Below are 26,971 nucleotides of genomic sequence, written 5' to 3'. Positions count from 1 at the left end.
ATGAGTGACAATATCGACATAAATGTCAGACAAATAATCAGGTCTAATAAAATGAATATATGTATTATACGTGGATTTTTCTCCCAGCTTGCTAATATAAATCCCATCCCCTTTCCCTGGAGTATATCATATTGACCAATATCTGAGGACTACATTAGCAACATAAATTAACGACACATGTTTACCTGTCATAATATCCATGTATTCTTTATCTATTTATAATGATGTCGATCGATAATAATTATAGCGACAGTTAAGAAAACACAGAAATTTTATTAAAATACAAAGCTCTCTGATTGACCAAAAATACATGACGTTAAGGTTAAGGGAATATATTTATTTACCAGTTGCATATCCCTTTATCCCAAAAATGCTCAAGGTTATCTGATTGATATATACTTTTTTACATAAATTTCATGTATTTCTAAACATTTAACATTTGCTGACGGTTTTCCTAAAAGTGCCTAGTCGTATTTTGAAATAAATTGAAAATAAGGTGGGGGGGGGGGGGGTGGGCGGGGGGTTCGCAGTTTTTTGTTTATTTATTAGTTTAGGTCAGAATAGGCTAGGTTAAACTTCGTGTTGGTTCGCCAAGAAAGGTTAGGGCTACCGCCTTTAAAAAAAACGGGGGTGTTCAGGTTAAGTACTTTGAGGTAAGGCAACTACTTATTTGAAAGAAAAAAAAATTCAAGAAATTGTTACCGTGATATCAGGAGCTCCGTTAGTTCTACACGTTATTTCTGTAGATTCTGCTTGGCTGGGTCTGAAATAAAACAAATGAAATAATGACTGACTTATTATAGTAATTAATATTTACCCAAATATGAAATTATATTGTAGCATCGTTACCACGCACAGGTATGAAACATATTTTTAATTTCCATTCAAAAACTATTTTTGCATTTTTCCCCAAAATAATAGTGATTATAAATGCTTTTTATCAAACAAATTGATCTTTTTACATCTGAAATAATATTTCTAGAGTAATGCATTTTTATATAAATAACACAAATTTGCAGAATTGTCCTTATTACAGAGAAAGAAAGGTAATATTCAAATAATCCACATTTGACTGCAACCCTTTCCCCCTTAGAGTAGGGAGGGTTTCGTAAACACCCAACCTAAAAGGAAAAGTAACTCTCAAAGAACCAAAAATTGAAATTGAGTGCAATACCCTGTTCTTAATATATCTTACCTAACCTGACCCAAATAACATAAAAATACACAAAAAACGTATATCCCTTTTTTCAATTTATTTCAAATAGGGTTGCGAGGGATAACTCGACTCGGTACTTTGAGAGACACCGCCGTAATAGCTTTAGTTACAATACTTGGTAAACAAAGAGGGAGGGGTGATATAAACGCCCCTCTTCCAGAGTAAGATACTGTTCTAAAACACATTTCTTTACATGTGTTTCCACTTTGGGTATAACCAGTATATATGTATTATATACACGTCATCACTCGGTCAAATTATGACATTGACATTTCTTATTTATAATAAAATATACAATCTCACCCTTTTCTATAATTTCTGTACAATATAAATCAACAGAAGTAATTAAAGAGTATTTATTAACAAAAGTTCATAATCAAATATAAGAGCTAACCTTTAAAAGTTTATTTCTTTTGTCATTTAACTATTATTTAGCAAAAATAAGCTCTGGATTATCATAACAATTTGAACCTGATGTATATGAAATTTTTGTAGTTACTTTAAAAATAAATTAACAGAGAACTTTCAAAAATTGATAGTCTTTTTTTAAATCCTAGTAATTTGATTCAAAATTATTATTAAATTTGTAGGTTGGGTATTTTCTGATTTAAAGGGGTCTTTAGGAATAAGGTAATAAACGATAAATTGTTGAAAACCCTTAATTAAAAAAATCCCTCTTCTAAATAATAGAATTATTGGTGGAAAATGTTTGAATATTACTAGTTAGGACTAAAAGTTATTGATTTGATAAGGGTTCCCACTCTCAGAGTTTTTTAGCCAACGAATGTGAGAGCATGTTTTTAAAACCCAGTCAGTATAATCAAAACTCCATTTCTGGATTTATCCAAAATGAATAAGAGAAATATTTTTACTCTATCTGTCAGAGGCAATATTTGACATCATTTGCAACTATCTGTTATGATTTGTAGGTGCTCTAGAGTTCTTTAATTCTGTAGGTTTTTATAAGATAGTATAGTTATTTAATACCTATATTTCCGACAACTTTTGTTTTATAGAATCTTCAAATTTTTAACATTTAAAAAGGCCCTGCTTCATTGTTTCAAGATCCATTCCAGATCTATATACAAAAAAAATGTCTATAGATGAGCTTAAGTTTTCCAAATAATAAGTGTTTAAAACTCATAAAATCATTCTGTAATAACTCTCATTGACTGCTTAGTTAAATCCAAGTTTTAAATTTTATTTTGATATTGTAAATGTCCTAAAGAATATAATTTCAACTATTTTGAAAAAAAATATCAGTAAATAAAATAATAAAATGTTGCATTTTTAAAATATTTTGACACAAGTCTTATGAGGCGGGTTTTTATAAACAGAATACCATGTTAATGCAGAGAAGGAAAAGGGAGGTGGATGCAGGGGGAAGAAAAGGTTTATTCTCCATTTTTTGTCTCTGCAGCAACTACGGGACTATAAACAATTTAAACCTTTGGGGAAGAAAAATTAAAATTAGAAAATTATAAAAAACATAAGTTATCACAATTTATACAAAATAAAAAATATACGTACTTTATAAATGATATGGCTTCTTGATATATTAATTGAATATTAAAATAGAGAGAAATGTGAAATGCAATTGAATGAAAGATATAATAAAAAGGAACAATTAAATGAAGAATAAGAGAATAAAATTTGTAAGGCAAAGAGCAAGAGCATTGAAAAAAGAGTTATTATCTCTGATAATAAATAATAATATGTGCAAAACATGATGAAAAATACAATTTTAGAATAGTTATTTTTCGCATCGTATTATAAAAGGCTTTCCGCAGATATAGAATGTACAATTTTGAGATTAAAACTAGTTTTTTTAGCCCCTAGGTGCCAAAGGCACCGGCTAAAAAACTGGTTTTAATCTTATGATTGTACATTTTTATATTCGTAGAAAGCTGGATATAATACGATGCTAGACATAGTTTTTTCGTATGGTTGAGAACTGGTTCCTATCCACCGGATTCGAATGAATACGAGACAAGATTTTACAGTAATATAGATTTTTTTATAATGTAAAAACAAATCAAAGTAAATAAATCATCAAATAAATCTAGCCAATAGCAGAATAGTTATAGCCCGCCACCTCTAGTTTATAAATTATCATATTATCCTTATAATAAAGTAACAGGATGTTTGTGTGTTTGTATGTTTGTATGTTTGTACCGAAGGATCTCGCTAACCGCTGAACCGATCGGGTTCTCCTTAACAGGGTAGCTTCTCATAGGTCCCGGGAAGGTTTATAACTATTTTCTTGGGGGGTGGGACACCCCCAACCCCCCCAAAAAATGAAAAATCCCCCCCCAAAAAATTTAATTTTTATTTTTTTAACTAAATTTTAAAAATTGGGGAGGGGGGCCGCCCAAAAAAAGAAAAGAAATTGAATTATTAAATTCGACTCTCTCCTCCTCAAGTGCCCCTAGAGGCCTCTAGGGGCGTAGCCGCTAGTATATACTAAAGTAACAGGATGTCTATCTGTTTGTGTGTCTGTGTGTTTGTTTGTACCGAAGGATCTCGCTAACCACTGAACCGATCGGGTTCTCCTTAACATGGTAGCTTCCCATAGGTCCCGGGAAGGTTTATAACTAATTTGGGGGAGGGTACCACCACCCTCCCAAGAGAAATAATAATAAATCGAAATTTTTATTTTAAGTACAGAGACTCCTACGTAACATAGCGAGGTATCGTTAAAGGGACTCTTACACAACATATCGTAGAAACTTGAACGCAACAAAAAAAACAAACATTTAAAGTGCCACTAGAGGCTTCTAGGGGCGTAGCCGCTAGTATTATAAAAAGTAGTAAGGTTTTTTGCGTCAATGTCTACTAAGTTTCTCATTTTAGGGAATCTTCACAAAGCTTCTGATAATGTTTTAGACTATTTTATTTTTAATTATAAGCCTTAGAATGGTTTTAGGCTACTAGTTAATTTTAAAATATAAATTGTGTGAATTCGAAATTAACACTTTTTCTATTATTCATTTAGTAAAAAGAGGAAAAGCAAAGCAAAAAATAATGAATTCATGATAATAATAAAGGCATAATAACATTATTATTATTTCATTAGATGGTAGGTAGAGGTTTCTGGTATTAGTTCATAATTAATGAAATTATTTATTCAGCTTTTGTCAGTTATGACCAGTTTTTGAATGTTGCAGACAAATAAACATATAAGGGAAAGTTTTTGAAAAAATAAAGGAATTTATCAATGTCGTTCGATTTTTTAATAAAAACTCTGGTTATTTTTTTTCCTTTCGCACAGAAAAGAAATATAAAATGTTGATCTCTCTCTAAAAGTTGTTAATGAATAGAATAATTATTAATTTATTTCCTTAAGAATAACCTAATAATTAATTTGATATAAATATAATAAATATTCTTCTAAATAGATTAAAAAACATACATCTTTGACATAGCTTAAAATACCCAAAAATATCTAATACGTGTAGATTAAATCAAAACATCTTTTCCGAATCTAGCTAAACAGTTTCCATGAAAATTTTAAACATATACCCCTTTAAAATGAATAAAAATTTACTGTCTTTTTTATGGACAGACAATAACATATAAACCCCATTAAACGTCTTGAAATTATTATCTGAAGCGAAAAAAATATAATCTAAAGCACAAGGGCAAAGCTACGATTCTTTTGGTTGCAGAATGTGTAATCAAAAAATCAACAAAAATAAATTGCCACTGACAGGTAAAGACCCAAGAGGAAATAAGAAATTCCCCACAAAAAAAATTAATTTAAAATTGAAGGTTCCTGGTTGTTTGTGTTTGCTAACTTTGGTTTGGTTAGCCTTGGTTAGCTCCCGCGGTTAACACAGGGATCTTAAGGGATAAGACAATGGACGATAAATTGTTGAAAATCCCCAAAATTACTTCTTATGCAGATTTTAATTATTTGTTGAAATTTTTAGATAAGGAGGAATCAAAATATGGAATAAGTGTAACCGTGATAATACAAATTGAAATTTTAAATTATTCTGTCTAATTAATTTATGTTTATTTTCTTAATGCAATTTTCTATCGAAAAGGCTATAAATTACTTACATCATTTTTATTAGTATCTTATGGTATAATAATTTAAATGCAATGGCTCTCACCCCTCCCCCAATAAATTTAAGAGAGGTGTGACTTTTTTTTAACTTGACACCAACTTTGGCAGTTTTAGGGGGATGTAGCCACAACGTTTTGAAGTTGTAACCTTCATGGTAAGGATTTAAACCAAAAGCAAATACATGATGTAGTTAGCACGTCACATTAATGTTTAAATTTAACCTGTTTAAAATTTATTTTAGCTTTACACATATCTTTTAAGTTAGGCAAGTTAGGTAATTTTTGTGTGTCCATCAAATCATAAACGTTTAAGGTTAAAAACAAAAATAAAAAACAAGCTTTGATCTTAGAAGAACTGATTAAATTTACATTTTTTATCAGTTCAGGAGTTGAAGGGGAAAGGGAGGGGTGAAGGAGATAGAGAATTTATCCGTCATTGCCCTATCCTGGCATCCCTGACAAGTATACTTACTTTGGTCGACATAGCCGCTTGAACCAGTTTGGCATTGGACAGGCATTAGTCAGAGCAGCCTAAACATAAAAATAGGATTACATCTTGAGGATATTAGCAAATCATAGCGATACGATAGCATAGCAATACCACTTTTAACGTCTCTAGGATAACACATACATAAATGAAAATTTTTCAATGGTATTCATATTCTTCTCTTTAAAAAGTGTCCTTTGAAAGAGGGATGTTACTGTAATTTCTATGAATGAATTTAACAGCAGTTTTGCCTTTTAAAGAATATATTGAAAATTACAATATTTCTTTAAAAAATGTGGTTTACAATTTTCTTATAGTATGTTCAGTAAATATGTTACTAACGCATTTCATGTTTACTTTGCATTTGAAGAGTAAATAAATGCATAATAAAAACACTTTAAAGTATACTTTTTTTAGGAAAAAACATTCGAAAATACAATATGTTATTGAAAATTCATTAAAGAATTTAAAGTAATAAAGGGATAACTTCGGCCATTATAAAGCAATAAGCCAACCTAAAATAGTATAAATACTTTTGTTTCAAAATTTTTTTTTGATTGAAATAAAAATACGATATAAGGGAAAACGTCATTGATAACTAATACTAATTTGTGAAATGACAAGACATGATGACAGGTCAAATAAAAATATAGATCCTTGAAAAACTCACCTTGAATTGAGCTGAAACCGAACAGTAGACCAGAAAGTTGGAGGAAAAATTCACCATAACTAACAGATGAGCTACACTCTCTAAATAAATACATAAAAATTTTGACTACATCCATAAAAGCGAAGTCAAATCTTTATAAGCAAAATATTAAATTAAAAGTCTAGACAAAATTGTATATAAACTTGCTGGAGAATTGCTTACATTTTATGACTTGTTTATAGAAATGCTTCACTTAAAATATTGTACTTTTTTGTCCTAGGAATCATTTTTGAACACAGTAATAGTGTTTGACTGATTATGACGTAACAAAAAAAATTAGCCAATGAGAGGCCACTATAAATTTTACCATTGGTCAATAACGGCCTCTCATTGGCTAATTTTTTTTGTTACGTCATAATCAGTCAGACACTATTACTGTGTTCATCATTTTTACAAAGTAAAAGTAGTATAAATAGGATGATTAAATCATACAAAAATTGCTACAAAAAAGTAAAAAAACAACATGCTTTGAATAATCGTACGGACATTCTGGTAACGTTTATATAATTGCAACCCTTTGTAATTGATAAAGTTTGAAATCTAACACGCCTATTTAACGAAAAGTGCTAACCGTGACGTACGGAATTTCGTACAAACACTGATTATAGAAAAGCCTCGCTTTCAAAAATATAATACAAAATACATGAATAAAATATGTAAAATTTTATGACAAACATATTTTTTTTGCAATATACTTTAGAGTGAAAAATTTCCAAAACCCTTACTACAAATGAATTTATCGTCCGTGCATTATTTTTATATTTTTGCTGCATATCAAAGAATTTAAATGTGAAAATAGAAACTAACTCAAATTTGTATCTTTAGCTTAGTTATGTTTTTTTTATATTTTTAACTTTTCAAGAAATGTAAGTAAAATAATGTTTAAGTTTATTTATTTGAGAGAAAAAGTTGGATCAAATATAATATGTGTCTATAATATTAAAATGTTGTCTCTTAAATAATTGTTTTTAATGACAGACTCTTAATATCTTAAGGTATTTATAAACAAATGTTTAGTTAAGTTAACAGGTTTTAAGCTATTTTTGATGATCTGAAACGTTTTATATACCTTATTGAACTGTGAAAATGAAGTAGGTTACCAGACTGGTGTCAATTTGACCATTTGAACAAATCAAAAAAAAGTTTTTATCCTCCAAAAAAACCATGAATGTAATTGAAGTGTTGTCGTCATGTACTGGATTTGATCCCCTGTGTAATATTTTATTTTACCTAAGCACATAATCCACAAGGGAGGTATATATTGTTGATACTGTTTCATACATGATACTTGCACATCTAAAATAAAAATATATCACTTTAAACGATAGAAAAATGCAAATATTTGGCTGCTTGTATGTCATTAAAAAAAAACAAGAAATGTTACACCTTAGTTATCCTGGGTAGGGTGTTGGCCTGGTAATCTAAGGGTTCCCGGTTCAAGCCCCACCACGTGCAAAATTAACTCTGATGAATTGAGCCATACTGATGAGCCCTAAAAGGGCGTAACACTGTGTCTATGGATATTATATAAAGTAGTAAGCGTTTTATGTCTGTTCCGAAGGATCTCGCAAACCGCTGAAAAGATATTGTTCTCCTTTATAATAAAGCTTCTTATATGTCCTGGGAAGGTTTTAAACTATTTTTGGGGAGGGTGTCTTCACCCTCTCAACGCTGACTATGTGGTAAAATATCAATATTCTTTGTTGTCCTACCCTGTATCCCTAACTATGTGGTATAATATCAATATTCTTCATTGTCCTACCCTGTATCCCTGACTATGTGGTATAATATCAATATTCTTCATTGTCCTACCCTGTATCCCTGACTATGTTGTATAATAACAATATTCTTAATTGTCCTACCCTGTATCCCTGACTATGTGGTATAATATCAATATTCTTCATTGTCCTACCCTGTATCCCTGACTATGTGGTATAATATCAATATTCTTCATTGTTCTACCCTGTATCCCTGACTATGTGGTATAATATCAATATTCTTCATTGTTCTACCTTGTATCCCAAACTATGTGGTATTATATCAATATTCTTCATTGTCCTACCCTGTATCCCTGACTATGTGGTATAATATCAATATTCTTCATTGTACTACCCTGTATCCCTGACTATGTGGTGTAATATCAATATTCTTCATTGTCCTACCCTGTACTCCTGACTATGTGGTATAATATCAATATTCTTCATTGTTCTACCCTGTATCCCTGACTATGTGGTATAATATCAATATTCTTCATTGTTCTACCTTGTATCCCAGACTATGTTGTGTAATATCAATATTCTTCATTGTCCTACCTTGTATCCCTGACTATGTGGTATAATATCAATATTCTTCATTGTACTACCCTGTATCCCTGACTATGTGGTGTAATATCAATATTCTTCATTGTCCTACCCTGTATTCCTGACTATGTGGTATAATATCAATATTCTTCATTGTTCTACCCTGTATCCCTGACTATGTGGTATAATATCAATATTCTTCATTGTTCTACCTTGTATCCCAGACTATGTTGTGTAATATCAATATTCTTCATTGTCCTACCTTGTATCCCTGACTATGTGGTATAATATCAATATTCTTCATTGTACTACCCTGTATCCCTGACTATGTGGTATAATATCAATATTCTTCATTGTCCTACCCTGTATCCCTGACTGTGTGGTATAATATCAATATTCTTCATTGTCCTACCCTGTATCCCTGACTATGTGGTATAATATCAATATTCTTCATTGTCCTACCCTGTATCCCAGACTTTGTGGTATAATATCAATATTCTTCATTGTCCTACCCTGTATCCCAGACTTTGTGGTATAATATCAATATTCTTCATTGTCCTACACACTGTATCCCTGACTATGTGGTATAATATCAATATTCTTCATTGTCCTACCCTGTATCCCTGACTATGTGGTATAATATCAATATTCTTCATTGTCCTACCCTGTATCCCTGACTATGTTGTATAATAACAATATTCTTAATTGTCCTACCCTGTATCCCTGACTATGTGGTATAATAACAATATTCTTAATTGTCCTACCCTGTATCCCTGACTATGTGGTATAATATCAATATTCTTCATTGTCCTACCCTGTATCCCTGACTATGTGGTATAATATCAATATTCTTCATTGTCCTACCCTGTATCCCTGACTATGTGGTATAATATCAATATTCTTCATTGTTCTACCTTGTATCCCAGACTATGTGGTATAATATCAATATTCTTCATTGTCCTACCCTGTATCCCTGACTATGTGGTATAATATCAATATTCTTCATTGTCCTACCCTGTATCCCTGACTATGTGGTATAATATCAATATTCTTCATTGTTCTACCCTGTATCCCTGACTATGTGGTATAATATCAATATTCTTCATTGTTCTACCTTGTATCCCAGACTATGTTGTGTAATATCAATATTCTTCATTGTCCTACCTTGTATCCCTGACTATGTGGTATAATATCAATATTCTTCATTGTACTACCCTGTATCCCTGACTATGTGGTATAATATCAATATTCTTCATTGTCCTACCCTGTATCCCTGACTATGTGATATAATATCAATATTCTTCATTGTCCTACCCTGTATCCCTGACTATGTGGTATAATATCAATATTCTTCATTGTACTACCCTGTATCCCTGACTATGTGGTATAATATCAATATTCTTCATTGTTCTACCCTGTATCCCTGACTATGTGGTATAATATCAATATTCTTCATTGTCCTACCCTGTATCCCTGACTATGTGGTATAATATCAATATTCTTCATTGTCCTACCCTGTATCCCTGACTATGTGGTATAATATCAATATTCTTCATTGTCCTACTCTGTATCCCTGACTATGTGGTATAATATCAATATTCTTCATTGTCCTACCCTGTATCCCAGACTTTGTGGTATAATATCAATATTCTTCATTGTCCTACCCTGTATCCCAGACTTTGTGGTATAATATCAATATTCTTCATTGTCCTACCCTGTATCCCTGACTATGTGGTATAATATCAATATTCTTCATTGTCCTACCCTGTATCCCTGACTATGTGGTGTAATATCAATATTCTTCAATGTCCTACCCTGTATCCCTGACTATGTGGTATAATATCAATATTCTTCATTGTCCTACTCTGTATCCCTGATTATGTGGTGTAATATCAATATTCTTCATTGTCCTACCCTGTATCCATGACTATGTGGTATAATATCAATATTCTTCATTGTCCTACCCTGTATCCCTGACTATGTGGTATAATATCAATATTCTTCATTGTACTACCCTGTATCCCTGACTATGTGGTGTAATATCAATATTCTTCATTGTCCTACCCTGTATCCCTGACTATGTGGTATAATATCAATATTCTTCATTGTCCTACCTTGTATCCCTGACTATGTTGTATAATAACAATATTCTTCATTGTCATACCCTGTATCCCTGACTATGTGGTATAATATCAATATTCTTCATTGTACTACCCTGTATCCCTGACTATGTGGTATAATATCAATATTCTTCATTGTACTACCCTGTATCCCTGACTATGTGGTATAATATCAATATTCTTCATTGTCCTACCCTGTATCCCTGACTATGTGGTATAATATCAATATTCTTCATTGTTCTACCCTGTATCCCTGACTATGTGGTGTAATATCAATATTCTTCATTGTCCTACCCTGTATCCCTGACTATGTGGTATAATATCAATATTCTTCATTGTCCTACCCTGTATCCCTGACTATGTGGTATAATATCAATATTGGTAGATAAGAGCATATTGTGTATAATATGTTAATTTATCTAACAGCAGTGGCAGAGAAAATAATTCAGAAATCTAAGTTATTTTATGTTTGTTTCAAGTTGAAATTTCGAATATGCACAGATCTTTTTTTAAAGGATAAAACAGTGAACGATAATAAAGTATATCCCCAAATATAAAATTACAAAACTATCCATTATATAGATTAAAATTATTGGTCAAAAAGTTAAGACACTTCAGGTTTGTACAAACCGACAAAAATTTAAGAATGGTGCACTAAAATTATAAAACAACGAATAGAAAACTTGTTGATAAATCTTTAGGAACCAATATAATTTACAGTTATATCTATTTATGTTTTAGAATGAAATTATTGAATTTGTGTCCTTTAATCTGCTTGTTTTACAGCATAGTACATATATAATGTGTACAATGCACTCTTCTTTTGTTATAATTATCTCACAATAAGACTTTTATATATCACTTTGCTTATTTAATTTAGGATTTAATTTTTTTAAAAATTATTGTGTTTCAAAAAAATCAAGCTATCCTTATAAGTACTTGTTAAATTTATATTTCTTCTAAATATGTATATTTATATTAAGATTTAAACAATTAAATATTATATAATAGTTTTGTTCTTTATTAAGGGATAAGAGATTAAGAATAGGTTTTAAGTTTTAATCAAATGATTTCTTTTGTATATACGAAGTTTGAAAATATTTTGATTCTTGGAATTTCTTCCTATTGTTTAATTGTTATATTTAAAAAGGAAAATTCCATATGGAGAGTTTTGAAAAAATTGTTATTTAAATTTTGGTTTTATATTTAAAAACATGTTTATAATTTCGAAAGAGATTATTAAAAGAAGCAACCATAAAGCTACTATTTGAATTTTTAAACTGTGTATTATTGTTAAAAAAACAAACGAAGTTGGGTAAAAACTACATTAGAGATGTATACAACTACCTAAATTTTCTCTAAACTCCAAAGATTGCAAAAAATTTTGTAATAAGAAATTCCAGCTTTGGGTTAATTAAGTAATTGTAAAATGTATTTATTGAATATGCAGGTTAAAATCAAATACCACATTAATTAAATAATAATAGTTGCAATCTGGGTTCTTTAATCGGTGGGGCTACAGCTATTCAATCCTTTTTTTCAAATCCCCAATGAGGAATATCATATCTCATACTGTTTATGAAAGAATCCCTTTCTAATGTTGGAAAGTTTCCAAGGTTTACTGTCTTATCTTATATCTAATTATGAATTCTCTTTAATTCACTCAATGCAGATTTATATTCAATTTAGTTATCTAGATAGAGTTAGGAATAAAGGGAAAATATATAAACAAATGGAAAATTAATTTGTGGGCTTTTTTCTTTTCTTGTATGTGGAGATATTGATTTTCTTTCCACATGAATGGGACATTTTTTAAAAGTATTTTTAAAGATGGGCTAAGAAAAGGTCAGGTATCAAAACAAAACTTTAATGTAAAGATAAAGGAGAGTAAAGGTTTTTAACTAGAGAAAAGAGTGATCACAAATAAACAACTAACCAATTCCTGAAATCTTGCTACTATGTATTCATAGTACTCAAAATATAATTAGTATTGTTAAAATAAATAGATCTTAACAAAGCATTATTTACAAAATGTAGTTTGTTAGTAATACAATTTTGTATAACAAGTTATCTGTCTTAGTTATAAAAATGTTGACATCTAATTAAAAAGGAAGAAAGCTACTCTACAATTGCATGTCTGTCATCCTTTGCTATATTTGAAATTTGACCTTAAACTAAAATTTTGTCTTTAATTTACCATATTATCAAAAATAAAGTTTTGTAGTACTGTGTAATTTTTTAGTACAAAATTTTAAACCACCACAGCTAATTACAGAGTTGATTTGCTCGTATAAAATAAAATTAATTATGTAACTCACCTACTAATAAAACAACCATGATTCCCAGGAATACTCTGTAATCATAAAACACTCATCAAACTTGCAGTAATGACAAGATTGAAATTTTTCATTGACGATTTATAATATTAAAGTCAGATTTTTTACATTATAAGTGCGTTTTAAATATTATTCTTTTCCTTAAACGTCTTAGCTTTTTACAGTGCCTATAAAAATTACGTCACACTGGCCTACCATTGGTAAATTTAGTCTGTGTATAAGTCTATCTTTGGTCATTTGTATTTTATGACGTTATTTTTTATATTGGTGAATATAATCTCTGTAGAATATCATAAATCTAATAATTTGATATTAAATTTTAATCCTCCTATTAATCCTTTTTATATAATCGCATGAGAGGGTAATTACAAAAATCTAGTTTCATATTATGAAAGCTGAGTTCTGATTAAATTTTAAAATTGTATTAATTTTCTAACGAATTGAGAAGATACAAATTTTATTAATAATTCTTGGAATTTTAAATCTAGTTCAAGAAAATTTTCCTAGGTTTTTAATATCAATTAAGTTATTGAATTATCTAAACAATGAAGAGGGACTAGTGGCTGGGCCTTTAAAGTCTCTAAGGGCATTTGAGTAAAAAGGGAGGGGGGGGGTATCGACCTTCTGAATTGAATTTTGAATAAAAAAATCATAAAAAAATGGGAGGGGTAATTGTATTCTATGGCCATTTCTCTAGGTGATGTTACCCTCCCAAAAGTTATGAACCTTCCCTGGAACTATGATAAGCTACAATGTAAAGGAAAACCATATCGCTAAGCAAACAGAGATTGTATTGTTCGTGATTATTTAAGTTTTTCTCAGTGTCCACTTTCCCTGTCAGGTTTTAATACCATAAGTATTAAATCATATAAATTTACCAATCTCATTTTAAAATTTACATAAAGGTAAAATGAACCTAACAGGCAGTTTTCCTTTATGAAGTGCACGACTTAAATAAAGGTTTAATCAAGAGTGAAGTATTTAAAATTCAAGGTATGGGGCATCTTAAGAGAAACTGTTTTTAACACTGAAATCTAAGTTTTACTAATAATGTGCCAAATCTCTTAACCTCTCCCTTTTCTACCAAAAAAGTGTGTTAAAGCTGTGATAGAAAAGTAGCAAAAAATATTAATCTAAAAAATATCACTGTCCGTAAATTTTTGCTAATATGTTTGATATGCATGTTTGATGAGTTTTCCTGAGGGCATTGCAGAGTAGATGCATTACTACAATGGAGATTAAGGTTATAGCAAGGTTCGACTCACTTGTGCGCGCTTGACTTCTCCGACCAGATAAAATCTAAACAAAGGATATTAATGTTATTTCTTAAATCTGAAACAAGAACAATTAGTTCATTAGAACAAAACAGGAAGCTATAGTTATTTTCCAAGGGTAATTAACGAAAATCTGTAATAAGTTACTTAACGCATGGTTGACGTCGACGATTTTTAAAAATACATAGTGTAGTAATTTTGATATTAATAGGAAATTGGTTATGTTTCACTCAAAAGAAAATAATTGTTTCTTTACAACCAATTAAAAAATACACAAACAAGGATGATCGTATTCATTGGTTGCAAAACTTGGTGCTATCTAGTTTGTGGCCTAAAACCTGCCTAAAACCTGCGTGGTCTGCTTCTTGGGTGCCATGATCCTGTGGGCCTACCATGTACCTAATATAACCTAACCTAGAATGACAAAATATAACAGGGGGGGGGGGGGGGGGCGAAGAATAAGCAGACTAGAACGACGCAAGAACAATTTTCATGACACTCGCTGGTGAATAATAAACTAACCTGTCTACTTCTCCTTATTCCAATAAATATATGTGAGTTCATATAGAAGAGAGCTATGAAGGGAAGTATGCCTGTGGTTAAAGTTGGATGCCAGGCTAGTGACAAGGTGTACCAGAATATGAAGGTTGGGTCTTTCCTGAAAAATAAAAATCATCAATTTTTGTTTTATACACCAGGAAAAACATTTTTCTACAACTAATTTAAGAAGAAATTTTAAAATAATTTGTGACAAATAATTTCATGAAGTAAAAGATACTTAAAATTTTGCTTGACATTATAAAATACCAACTGTTGATTAGAGTAAAATCATTAAAAACGTAGTGAAAGGGTTATTTAAATTAATCAAATGTTTTACTAAAGTCAAACTGAACAAAAATACAAATTAATATGATATATAAAAATCTGGGAGGTTGGATCTAGTACCCAATGTTTTTTAAACACGTTTTCGTATTAATTGGCTCAACAACTTTGTGTACTCTAACTGGGACGTCCAAGGGGGGGGGGAGGGGTAAAGGGGTGATTACCCCCCTCTAATAAATTTTTAATTATTTACCACCCCCCCCCCCCAATTTGTTTATCCCAATTATGGATGTATATAAAATTATCGTCCATTGTCTCATCCCCTAAAATCCTTAATAGAAATACAATGAAAATAAAGACATAAGGAAAAGTTAGAGCAATAGTTATTCATCAAATTACATAAGCATAATCAAGTAAGCATGAACAAAACATGAAATAATTACAAATTGAAAGTTATACTTTATCAGTATAATAAAACTTATATAAAAACAAGGAAGACAACATCTATAAGATCAAAGCAGTTATATAACCAAATGAAACCATTAAACTAATATAAACATTATTGGAAGAAAAAAATTAAAAAAACCCTCAGAATTTATTCCTATATTCTGTCCTAGGACCAAGCATAGGATAAATTGTGTTACATAATAGCTAAGCATTATTCACTATTTAAAATATACATTATATGTAACCCTATAATTCACGTTCTCGACAAACCGACAGACATTTAAGTTAATAGAGTAGTTACTAAAAAAATAGAAAAATATCATGCAATGTCTCAATTTATGTAAAGAATTCATAAATTCATCAATTTTTTGGGGCACTTTCCCATATTCTGCGATTGAACCAACCAATATTAAAAAAACAATAATTAACCCTAGTATTAAAATGGCCCTCAAATGTACTTTTAACAAGTAAATATTTTTCATTAAAGTGTAGGTTAGGTTAGAATAGTAGTCCCCCTCCTCAAAGTAGCTAGAAATTTTTTAAATTATAAAATAAAGGCGTTGGGGGTTTTATTGGGCATAAGAATAAGGTGCGTGAAAACTTAATAAAGGGAACTTTCTACTATAGTATGCATACGTATGTGTAATATGGATGAGTATCATACACGAGTTAAAATGTAGCTATGCTTCTAGTAAGAAGAAAGAGGGTGTTAATAATCAGCCCTTTTAATCCTTATAATAAATTAAAAGGATGTTTTTCTGTTTTTCTGTGTGTCTGTTTGTACCAAAGGAACTCGCTAACCGCTGAACCGATCGGGTTCTCCTTAACAGGGTAGCTTCTCATAGATCCGGGAAGGTTTATAACTATTTTAAGGGAGGGTACCACAACCCTCCCAACAGAAATCACCCCTAGAAAAAATTACCCTCCCCCCAAAATAATTTTTTCAATCTTAACCAAAATTTTAAAAATTAGGGGAGGGCAACGCCGCAACCCCCCCCCCAAAAAAAAATATGGCTATGCTTTAAAAAATGTACAAAAAAAAGTTTTAATTACGCGGAAATACGCATAAAAGAAACATATGTATTTAGAGAGAACAATTTTCCATTAAATTTTAGTGAATTCACATCTGAATCAGCAAAAAGTCCATTAAATTAGAAATGTTGAAATTTGTTATTTTATTTTGTGCAATTCTAAACGTATGCACAAGGACAAGAACGTGGTATATTCATAATGAGTACAAATATCATAACTTTTATGAGATATAAAAACTCTTCGTGTTGTTTCATATTAGATTACAATTAAAAAAGCAAACAAACATTGTTCCCAGGCTTCTTTAACTATTGTTATCATTGCTGCGATCTTTCTGGTAAGTTCTATAGAGTAAATACGCTTTCTAAATCATACCTTAATGTTACAACAGTCGTCATACAAAGTCTGAATTGATAGTAAAATTTTACCATGGCTAAATTAACGATCAGAACTATCCGTTACAAACACTATGGGGTTATGAAGGACATATCCTAAATTTAGAAACTTTGCTTTTAAATAGTAAGATATTTTATTTTGACAGAGCATTGAAATAGATAAGACAAACACTAAACTCAAAATCAGATCAATCTTCCATCTGACTATCTCTACCTTACCTAGTCTGACTGGGATCAACGGCGTTAGTTCCGTTCTTCTCTGTGATGGTGACCTCCATGAACTTGGGGATATTGAGGGCGAATGAGAGGGCTGTCACCGGAATTATGTACACCAGGATGCGCCGTGTATTACTCATCGTCTAAACACACGCAAAATATATGTTTACCTTATGATCAATAACATATATATATTTATAAAATTTCCAAAATATCCTTTATTAAATCATAATACGCCTGTGACTGCGTTCCCAGCCTATATGATGTCTTTATTTGGAGGAATAGGGAGAAATAAAATAACCTAAAACTATCAACGGGGCCTATATGTATATGCCCGATAAAAATATTACTATCATATTGGAATTAAATTTTGATTTAGAGAAGCTATGGAAAGGAATGAATGATTCCGAGAATTAATAAGGGAAATAGCTCCAGAGATGCAAAGAATGCGAGTGCTGAAGATTGATATTTAGAAAAGAAACAAGGTTGACAACATTTAGAATGAAGATTTTAGTGTCTCAAGAAAAAGTGGCCGAATTACGGCGATTGACGTCACACCTCCTTCTAATATGACGTCAATCGGATAGGGAATGGTATGTAAAGATATAAGGAGGAAGAAATGTATATATTAAGGGCAGGGAAGGGAAGTTTATTTATAGGGAAAAAAATAGGAAGGGAAAGAGAAGGAAAGTGAAGAAGAGCTAACAAATATATCGGCCAACCTTAGCATTACAGAAGCACTGACAGGTAGAACGACAAATGCATATGAACACTTAATAAGTTGCTTCGATACTGAAATTATCTTATCCGAAAATGTAAAAGAAAAAGGTAGATTGAGATAGAAATAAAGAACAAGTTTCTCTAACTTTATCAACAGTTGGGAGGATGGGCATACTTTACCTGTATCAAACCTAACTTTGCGATGAAAAAATAACACATTTACAGTTTAATTAATCATCCCATATTTGATAACGAAACTAATTTTGAACATTATAAAGCCATATTAAGTAAACAATTCGCAGCTGTAGACGAACTGCAGCTGATAACCTATAAAAAACAGCATCTACAGACGCTACAGCAGCCATTAAAATAATTCACCAGAGCAAAGCACAAAAAAAACAAGGCTTTGTTGGAGAAAGTGAATTAAAGAGCAATTGTTTAGTTGTCACAAATAAGAAAGAAAGAAAGAGAAAGAAGGAGATACGAAAAAGAGCAGAAGATTAATATAAAATAAAAAGACCGATGGACGGACCGACATATTATATATACAGGATGCTTATTACGGACGGACAAACAAATTTAATTATAGAGCAGTTTCAGTACTAAAAAGAGACAAAATATTTCTATCTTTTCAACTTGTGTAAAGTAAGTAAATTAAATCAAGTTATTTTGTAAAGAAATGTACCAGGTGACATTATGCATTACATTTATATAACTTTTTATTTTTATTAATTTTCTTCATATTTCTTTATATTTATGTTCTAATGCAATTAACCAATAAAAAGTTATAAATTTAGCTGTAAATACTAACAACTACCTTACACATTTTTTTTTACAATACAATTTTTTTTATGTTTAATTTTGATATCTAGAAGTTTTGCTCAGTGATATCATCTTAAGAAAGCTATCTTTTGGAACAATAATTTTATAAAAACTGCACAAAGTACTTAAGAATTGTCCCCAAATGTTCACACAAACCCAAATTACCATAATTTTGCTTCCACCTGACATAAATGACCTATTTCCACATCCAGGTTGGACCATTTAATTTCCTGGAATGGTCAGTTCAGACTGTTTATACTAGGCCAAGGAAGTGATAAGGAAAACCACTAAAGTACTCTTATCTGCAAGCTATAAAAATGCTCAAGATTTTTATATAGGCAGCAAGCAAAGCCACTCCATAAGTCTGTCTGCATGTCCTTCTACATGTCGGTATTGTAATGGAGTTATTTGCACAAGTGCATAATTATAAAAAAGGAGTAATTCCTAAATTTTGCTCAAATGATTACAAACATGTTCTCTTATATTATAGGTAATCAATTTTTTAATTCAATCATGGAATGTTTTGAGCCTAATACCAATTTTTCCTCTTTTCTAATGTTATTTTAATGTTACATGTGATATTGTTTAATTTCCTGCAATGTTTTGTACAGACTATTAATGTCTTTTCTATATTGAGAAAACCACTAAAATATTCTTATCATAGTGCCATGAAAACTATCAAATTTTTATGTGGATAAGGAAACATATTCTGTCTATTTAAAGTTTTTGAATTTTCATGTATTCATTTCTTTATTTAAGAGAGATCAGAACATGATAATTATAATCTTTAAAATTAAGGTTACAATCATATTTAAACGTAAAAGAACATGATAACCTTTTAATTGAGCTATATATGATCAACCATTAATTTTCAAAATTATACCTTGGAATGTATTTCTCAACAGTGAGAGTCATGTATCATAGAATTATACCTGGGATATAGTTCTGTATTGATGAGGTCTACACACAGCAATGTATCTCTCAACAGTGACAGCAAGGGTCATGTAGGTTGAGGCACAGAAGGCCACAGCTGACATCGGGTACAACAGGTACACATAGATCTAAAAAGAATTATCAGTATGCCCAATTGCAAAAAATATCTACAGAGAGATTAAATGATAAAATGACTTTAATACTTAATATAAAAATTAAAAATTGATCACTTTTAACTAAGAAGCTGTTAATCATTGATATTTCCCTTCCTTCTTATTCCTGTATTGTCCTAACCCTTCGAGCAGGGGCGTCCAAGCTTTTTTATTTGGGGGGGGGGGTAATACAAATTTTTTATTAGGAATTATTTATTTTGAGGGTGGGTATTTACCCCCCCCCCCCCTCCTAAATGGTTGAGGGTGCCTACGGCACCCCCAAGGTAGGGGTAAAATGAAAAATATTCGTTTGGGGGGAGTAATCACTCCTTTACACCCCCCCCCCTTTGGACGTCCTTGCTTGCGAGGCTACCATAATCTAACCTAACTTAAGATTAATAAACAAATAAAGAAAAACTACCCTTCTTATGAATTTGGCATTTGTATAAAAATCAAGGTGGGGGGGAAGGGGTAGAGTGTTCTTTGTGTCTTTGTGTTAAAGTGCCCTTTTTAACAGTATAAGATACACCATTCAAAGTTAAAAAGAATACTTTGATACACTAACATAATGATAAATTATATCTGTACATTTATGTTTACTTAATTTAATTAATGTTTGTAACTTTCTAAACTTTCTAGCCACTAAAATACATTAAAACTAAGTAGAAACTATACGAATACGTACAATTACTAACTTCCTAATAAAATTACAAAAATAAAAAAAAACTGTATAATTTGCTATTGTGAAAATTTTTTGAAGTTTGAGATTCGAGAGATTTTAGTTACCCAAAGGACAAATATTGATGTACACCCCCAATTATGATAAACATTTTTACGTCATCAGTAGATTAGAATTGCCGATGGAAAAGTTTAAACAAAAGCTTATGCAACCCAATCAAGATTTGATAAAAATATCCAAAGTTATCAAGACAACGGCTGAGAAAGCGTGTTTAAAACTTATTTTTCAGTATTATTTTGTTGGATAATCTCTCCCTTTTTTAGTAAGAGAGAAAAATAAAGAAGGCAACTAAATAACCAGTTATAAATACTTATAAATACAGTATCTTTACAACTTAATAGGCATCCTACGCATAAAAATTCCTAATTGAAAGAGTTATGTATATGTTTCTTTTCTTGTTACTATGTATAGTATTTATTGGAATCAGGTGTCAATTATTTTATAAAAGTTGTCAAGTTCAACTTAAGAGCAATACTAAAAGATAAGTTTAGTTATACTTGATTTTTTTTAATATTTAACCTATTTTTCTACGCTAAAGAAATATAAAGTAACTGTTAAGATCTACAGTCTCTACACAGTTTTATAGGATTTTGTTGCTGCAATGCTTATACATAAAATTGTTATTGAAAAGTATACAATAACAATTTCAATAGAGGAGCCTCACTGTTTTCTATTATGTATGACTCTGGTTTTTATTCTGGCTGTCCATCTGTCTGTCTGTAATGTTAACTGGTTTAGAATAGAGGACAAAACTAGACGGTTATACGAATATTATCTTTCTTTTTCTCTTTTTAACCTTATTTCTATAACTCTCTCAATGTTTAACCGTTTGTATTGCTTCAAAAAGCATCGCTTCTATTGGACGTCCTCATATTTCAATCTAATGGAATTTTTTTATAACATTTAAATACTAACTAAATATGAATATAAATTCTTCAATGCTGTTAATTTATAATAAAAATAAATAATAACATGTAAATATTATGGTGTAATGCTTTATATTTATTAATTATCGAAAAAGATGATTAATCCCTAGTATAACATACTGAACATTACAACTTTTGGTACATTTTCTCTAATCGAAAGTGGATCACATACAATAGCTTCTCCAATCTTTTTATAATAAACAAAATTACCCCTGTTATGGAATGGATAGAAAAGTTCGGACACCACTAGTTTCTACATCGAATTAAATTTGATAAAAGTCTCAAAAGTTTTTAAGCCAACAATAGAGAAAACGTTTTTATAAAAGCATTGGAGACCAGTATAATTACCAGTCCAATGTCCCCTCCCTGCCTGACATTCAGGTCTAGTTCATACAGGGATCTCTAGCCCTGTGTCACATTAATCCTGCAAAGATCAAGTAAACATTACTTAACCAACCCTAACCCCAAACGCACAAATATTTTTGTAACAAAAAAATCCGTAGAATAAACATTGTTGTTTGTTCGAAGGTGGTATAAATAGCACACTGACAATAAAAAAAATTTGCCCATTTTTTCATTAATCCTAAAAAACATATCGAATAATGTACTTTGTTAATCCTACTTAGGTTTTTAGTAATAGGTAGTTTATTAATTATTAGAAGTTTAATAAAAAAAATAAGTGTTGCTTTTCTCTTTATAATCAACTAACGGGTACGCCTGAAAGTGGTGTGTGAGTGTGGAGAGGGGCTGAAACATTTTATATTGTCACAAAATTATTTAAAAAAGCCTAATAATAAAATCTAAAATTTGAGGATAAAATATGGACAGAGCCATAATAATATAATATGCATCGAATTTCTTTGAAATATCCAAAATATTAGAAATTATCTATTTCCTCAACATTTCTTTTACATTTCTAGTAGCGCAGCTTCTCTAAAAAAACATACACAAGCACACACACTTTAAGTAAAGATGTATAATAACTCAGCTTGTAACATATGGCAAATTATTATGTTTACTTAATAGATGTAAATATTTTAGATCTTTAATCACTTAATTGGACTAATAGGAACATCGTGTGGGAGTTGGACGAATATTTGAGCCTGATTGGTCATCTAGAGTAGTTAAAGTTAAATCTATAATTGTTTTTTTTTATCTGTTATTGCTGCGCTCTATTGACAAGATCATCCTTTTACATCTTGAAATTGAAAACATATATCAATAGAATTATGGAAGAGTGATAGAGAGAGAGAGAGAAAAGGGATGGAGTGAGAGCATAAGGAAAAAGGATAAGAGGATGAATACTCACCCCTTTTTCATGGTAAAATACTACTTCCCCATCCCTAAATTTAGAAGCAGACGAAAATCAAAAACCGCCCAGGGCTTTTTGTAAGTCAATCATAAATAATAATGTGAATAAAAAGAAAAGCGATATTAAGCAAACAGCCGTGGGCGGTCAGAATCAGCTGAATGTTCATTATGAAAAAAATTTCCCCCTTTTTAGAAATAGAAGGATTCATCTTTCATGAAAAATTTTTTTTTAATGAAAATGAAATTGTATGTAATTTTTAATTAAAACATTAAAACGAAAATATCTAATCTAATATTCTTGCCCTAAATATGGAAATAGTAAAAAGTAAAAAAATATTTTTTAAAATAATTTTTAATCCTCCCATTTGAAAAGTAGTGGAATAGCAATAAATTTTAGCGCGGCAACAGCGCTAAGTAGGCCTCTAGGCCCACTGCCTATTTTCGTCTTCTAGTTGCTTCGATTCCTCTCTTTTATTTTTTTCTCTATGAGTGAGAGATAATTGAAGAGAAAGAAGAGAGAGAGGGAGATTAAAGGTGGATTTAATTTGAAATTCAATTTAAGTTTTGCTGATGATTTTGCAGCAGATATGTATAATATATGAAAGCATGTAGTATAATGTATCCTGTATTAAAGAATGAAGGTTGCTCAATTAAAAGGTATATAAAGAGATATTCATAATATATGATAATATGAGAGCATGTAGAATAATATATCCTGTACTTAAAAATAAAGGTTGCTCAATTTAAAGGTATAATATATGATATCATGTAGAATAATATTACGTATATCTTTTATTAAGGAGTTAAGATTGTTGAATTACAAGGAATAAAATTAATTATTTGGAGGCATGTTCAATTCATAAAGGATGTTTATGATATGAAGTAGAATAATATATTCTGTTTTAAAGCAGTTATAAGGAACATTAGAGGATATTTACAATAAGTACAGTTTTTTTTATTTAAGAATAAAAGTTGGTGATTTGTATAGATGAATATAAAACATGTAACATGATCTACCATTGCAAAATAAAGGTTGTTAAGTTGCAGATATCTATAAAAGATTATTCCCTAATAAAAATATCTGTCATTAACCTACACTATTAAAACCTTTATTCCTTAAAAAGTGTGTTCAGCGACCTACTTTGTAGATAGATTAATTAGTAACTTTATATTCGACAAGTATGGAAGTGTCCAACGTGACAAAGCACAATATTATTGCATAACATTAGCAAATGACAACACTAAACAAGGAAGATACCTTCCATACTACATAGTAAATGTAAATAAAATTAGATTTGCTTATTTTCAGGGACCGTGAACAAGGTGATTATAATTGGATCCATTTAATATTTCCAGTAGTACCACTTCCTTTAAGCTAACAGTATTAAAACCAGCTTTTCCCCAAATTTGACGGCGAAATTTTTACAATCAATTCTGAATTGAATGACCTTGCTAAACAGCAGGGAGGGAGGGGAAACTGAATGGGTATATTTTTGCCCAGTAACTTTTTCTCTGTGAAGGCAGTGTATACCCTCTAAACAATATTAAAAAACCTTCTTGAGGCCTGCGAGAACTTACATAAACCTGTCTTAGAGTTGCTCCGCATATTTAAAAACGACTTACTAATGAAAGAATGGATGAATTAGAGAACCAATTTTCAATAGTTTCAATGGTTGCCATCGCATGCACAGGAACATTAAACATTATATACCTAAATATAAAACACAAATTATTAATAAATCAATAACGTAACAGGATGTTTGTCTGTATAACTGTGTATCTGAGAACAATTATATTTTTTTTTGTGCAAAACAAAGTATAAAATAGTAAGATTTTGTTTTATGTCCGTATATCTGGATGTCTTAGCTGTGAAACCAATTTAATCAACTGAACAAAGTAATAGGATGTCCATATTCTGTAACAGGAATGTCCTATAATCTATGATTAAATCTAAATAAGAAAATAGTCATGAGAAATGGGACAGACCGAGAAAGAGGTGTTGATCCACTCATGTACCAATAAATGAAAGTAGCTTAACAACTAAAGCGTAGACAATTGCATTTTTTGACAAGTGGTACATGAAAGGTATAAAGTTAAAAAACACATTATTTTCAGTAAATATAACATGGACAAAAAGTTCTAAAAGTAAGAAAAGGGCGGAAATTAGCTTTTATGAAAGAAAATTTATAGGTTTAATATTTGCTAATGCCTGCTGCACTGGTACTGGTAGTAGTACTTTTGGGTATAGTCCTTTCCATGACATCGCTCCATATGGGGCGATGATTTTCTATAGCTCCTTCAAGGAGCTATAGCATAGCCTCTTATCATATGGAGCGATGTGATAGCCCCTTTTAAGGAGCGTTCATATCGCCTCTTATGATAAGAGGCTATGCTATAGCTCCTTCATGGCCTCTTAATAGCTCCTTTGAAGGGGCGTTAATATCGCCTCTTATGATAAGAGGCTATACTATAGCCCCATGATGGCTCCTTCATAGCCTCTCCATCGCCCCTCCATAGTCCTTTACCTCCAGTGCCCCTTCATCGCTCCTTCATCGCCCCTACATCGCTCCTTCATCTCTCCTTCTTGAAATTTATATTAAATTGTACTTTGATGGCCCCTACATCGCCCCTACATCGCCCCTACATCGCCCCTACATCGCTCCTTCATCTCTAATTCTTGAATTTTATATTACATTGTACTTTGATGGCCCCTACATCGCTCCTCCATCGCCCCTACATCGCTCATACATCGCCCCTACATCGCTCCTTCATCTCTCCTTCTTGAAATTTATATTACATTGTACTTTGATGGCCCCTACATCGCTCCTCCATCGCCCCTTCATCGCTCCTCCATCGCCCCTACATCGCTCCTTCATCTCTCCTTCTTGAAATTTATATTACATTGTACTTTGATGGCCCCTACATCGCTCCTCCATGGCCCCTTCATCGCTCCTACATCGCCCCTACATCGCTCCTTCATCTCTCCTTCTTGAAATTTATATTACATTGTACTTTGATGGCCCCTACATCGCTCCTCCATCGCCCCTTCATCGCTCCTACATCGCCCCTACATCGCTCCTTCATCTCTCCTTCTTGATATTTATATTACATTGTACTTTGATGGCCCCTACATCGCTCCTCCATCGCCCCTCCATCGCTCCTCCATGGCCCCTACATCGCTCCTTCATCTCTCCTTCTTGAAATTTATATTACATTGTACTTACTTTGATGGCCCTTACATCGCTCCTCCATCGCCCCTGCATCGCTCCTCCATCGCCCCTACATCGCTCCTCCATCGCCCCTACATCGCTCCTCCATGGCCCCTACATCGCTCCTCCATCCCCTTACATCGCTCCTTCATCTCTCCTTCTTGATATTTATATTACATTGTACTTTGATGGCCCCTACATCGCTCCTCCATCGCCCCTACATCGCTCCTCCATGGCCCCTACATCGCTCCTTCATCTCTCCTTCTTGAAATTTATATTACATTGTACTTACTTTGATGGCCCTTACATCGCTCCTCCATCGCCCCTTCATCGCTCCTCCATCGCCCCTACATCGCTCCTCCATCGCCCCTACATCGCTCCTCCATGGCCCCTACATCGCTCCTCCATCCCCTTACATCGCTCCTCCATCGCCCCTACATCGCTCCTATATCGCTCCTACATCGCCCCTACATCGCTCCTTCATCTCTCCTTCTTGAAATTTATATTACATTGTACTTACTTTGATGGCCCCTACATCGCTCCTCCATTGCCCCTATATCGCTCCTACATCGCCCCTACATCGCTCCTTCATCTTTCCTTCTTGAAATTTATATTACATTGTACTTACTTTGATGGCCCCTACATCGCTCCTCCATCGCCCCTTCATTGCTCCTCCATCGCCCCTACATCGCTCCTCCATCGCTCCTACATCGCCCCTACATCGCTCCTTCATCTCT

General features: G+C 31.7%; 1 protein-coding gene across 1 annotated transcript in view; it reads right to left on the bottom strand.

The window, feature by feature from the left end:
- LOC145311695 (FMRFamide receptor-like) overlaps nt 1–26,971 on the bottom strand; it is a 44,701-nt gene that overhangs the window by 5,778 nt on the left and 11,952 nt on the right. The window contains exons 5-14 of the mRNA XM_080150662.1: nt 24,649–24,736; nt 19,897–20,025; nt 17,426–17,565; nt 15,036–15,171; nt 14,441–14,538; nt 13,222–13,259; nt 7,714–7,779; nt 6,445–6,524; nt 5,760–5,818; nt 703–763 (exon numbers count right to left, since the gene is read on the bottom strand). Coding sequence (XP_080006788.1) covers nt 703–763; nt 5,760–5,818; nt 6,445–6,524; nt 7,714–7,779; nt 13,222–13,259; nt 14,441–14,538; nt 15,036–15,171; nt 17,426–17,565; nt 19,897–20,025; nt 24,649–24,736 — 895 coding nt within the window. The remainder of the gene's footprint in view (nt 1–702; nt 764–5,759; nt 5,819–6,444; nt 6,525–7,713; nt 7,780–13,221; nt 13,260–14,440; nt 14,539–15,035; nt 15,172–17,425; nt 17,566–19,896; nt 20,026–24,648; nt 24,737–26,971) is intronic.

Source organism: Acartia tonsa, chromosome 2 (genome assembly GCF_053477335.1).
Source record: "Acartia tonsa isolate MP-2025a chromosome 2, ASM5347733v1, whole genome shotgun sequence".
NCBI classification, from domain to species: Eukaryota; Metazoa; Arthropoda; class Copepoda; order Calanoida; family Acartiidae; genus Acartia; species Acartia tonsa.
This window is presented reverse-complemented; position numbering and strand designations above follow the sequence as displayed.